This window comes from Olea europaea, unplaced genomic scaffold, assembly GCF_002742605.1.
Source record: "Olea europaea var. sylvestris unplaced genomic scaffold, O_europaea_v1 scaffold32740, whole genome shotgun sequence".
NCBI classification, from domain to species: domain Eukaryota; kingdom Viridiplantae; phylum Streptophyta; class Magnoliopsida; order Lamiales; family Oleaceae; genus Olea; species Olea europaea.
Genome location: NW_019251649.1, coordinates 1 through 1,268, shown reverse-complemented (window position 1 = coordinate 1,268; position 1,268 = coordinate 1). Strand labels below are relative to the sequence as shown.

Genomic DNA, 1,268 nt, shown 5'->3' with positions numbered 1-1,268 from the left:
CACGATGTTTATTTGATATCAAAACACCTAACAATGTGCTTCCGTCTCTTAAACGATTCGAATTTCTTTGATTATTTAATTATAAAACGAACCTAATTTAAAGTTATTCGCATGAAGAGGGTTGTAGCGCATAATACGTGGCCTATCTTTTGTCTTTTATAGAAAATACTCAATTAGTTGATTCCTTATCTCAGTTCATTTAAACAAACCGAATCCCATAGGTTCTATGTTCTTTGATGCCTCGTGCAGAAAACCAATAACAAGTGTTCAAAAGCTGTTCAATTTAACATTTATCATTTTCTCTCATAGAATTCGGGACAACTCAGTCACTTTTGTGAAGATGGCAGAGTCTGCAGTGACATTTGTTCTTGAGAAACTCACAGTCTTATTGGAGGAAAAGGTGAATCTGGTCAAAAATGTCAGGCAGGAAGTTGAATATATCAGAGATGAACTTGAGAGAATGATTGCTTTCATCGGAGTCGCTGATGCTGCTGAAGATGATGATCCAGAGCTCAAAGTCTGGGTTAAGCAAGTTCGAGATGTTGCATATGATACTGAAGACATTATAGATGATTTCATGCTGCAATTCCGCCTCGAAAGTGAGGGTTTTCTGAGGAAATTAATTTTCTCCATACGAAATCTGAGAACCCGTTATAAAATTGCTTTTGGAATTCAAAATATAAAATCCAGAATTAAAGATATTGCTGAGGGACATAGCAGGTATAGTTACAAGTTTGATGCTCCTGGGGAAGTTTTATCATCACAATGCGTGACTACTAGAGGGATTGATCCTCAAGGCGATGCACTTTTATTAGAAGAAGCAGAGCTTGTCGGGATTGAGAATCCGAGAAGGCAGATTATACGGTGGCTTGTTGAGGGAGAATCACGGCTTAAGGTGGTTTCAGTGGTGGGGATGGGAGGTTTGGGGAAAACCACTCTGGTTAAGAAGGTGTATGATGATTTTGTTGTGAAGAAACACTTCCAGAACCACGCATGGATTAGAGTTTCTCAGTCGTTCGAGGTGGATGAGCTCCTGAAAGACACAATTCAGCAATTGTTTGAACAGATGAAGCGAGCTCCTCCTCAAAATTTGAGCACCATGGATGGTAATAGGCTAAAAGCAATAATCAAAGATTTCTTGCGCGGAAGAAGGTACTGTTGAACTGTGTGCTAATTCTCTGCTTAATTGTTTCGAACCAGTCGAGGTGATTTCGATGTTAAGGAACAAATTTCCACATTGAATAAATATAAAAATATAGGCTAATTTA

The 1,268-nt window shown here is 38.4% G+C and overlaps 1 protein-coding gene across 1 annotated transcript; it reads left to right on the top strand.

Annotated features, from left to right (window-relative positions):
- Positions 1-340: 340 nt before the first annotated feature.
- On the top strand, positions 341-1,152 carry LOC111385776 (putative disease resistance protein At1g50180; the record flags this gene model as incomplete). The annotated part of the gene is made up of 1 exon (XM_023010191.1): positions 341-1,152. A coding segment is annotated over exon 1 (812 nt), but the record flags the coding sequence as incomplete, so codon positions are not given.
- Between the last annotated feature and the right edge of the window lie 116 nt (positions 1,153-1,268).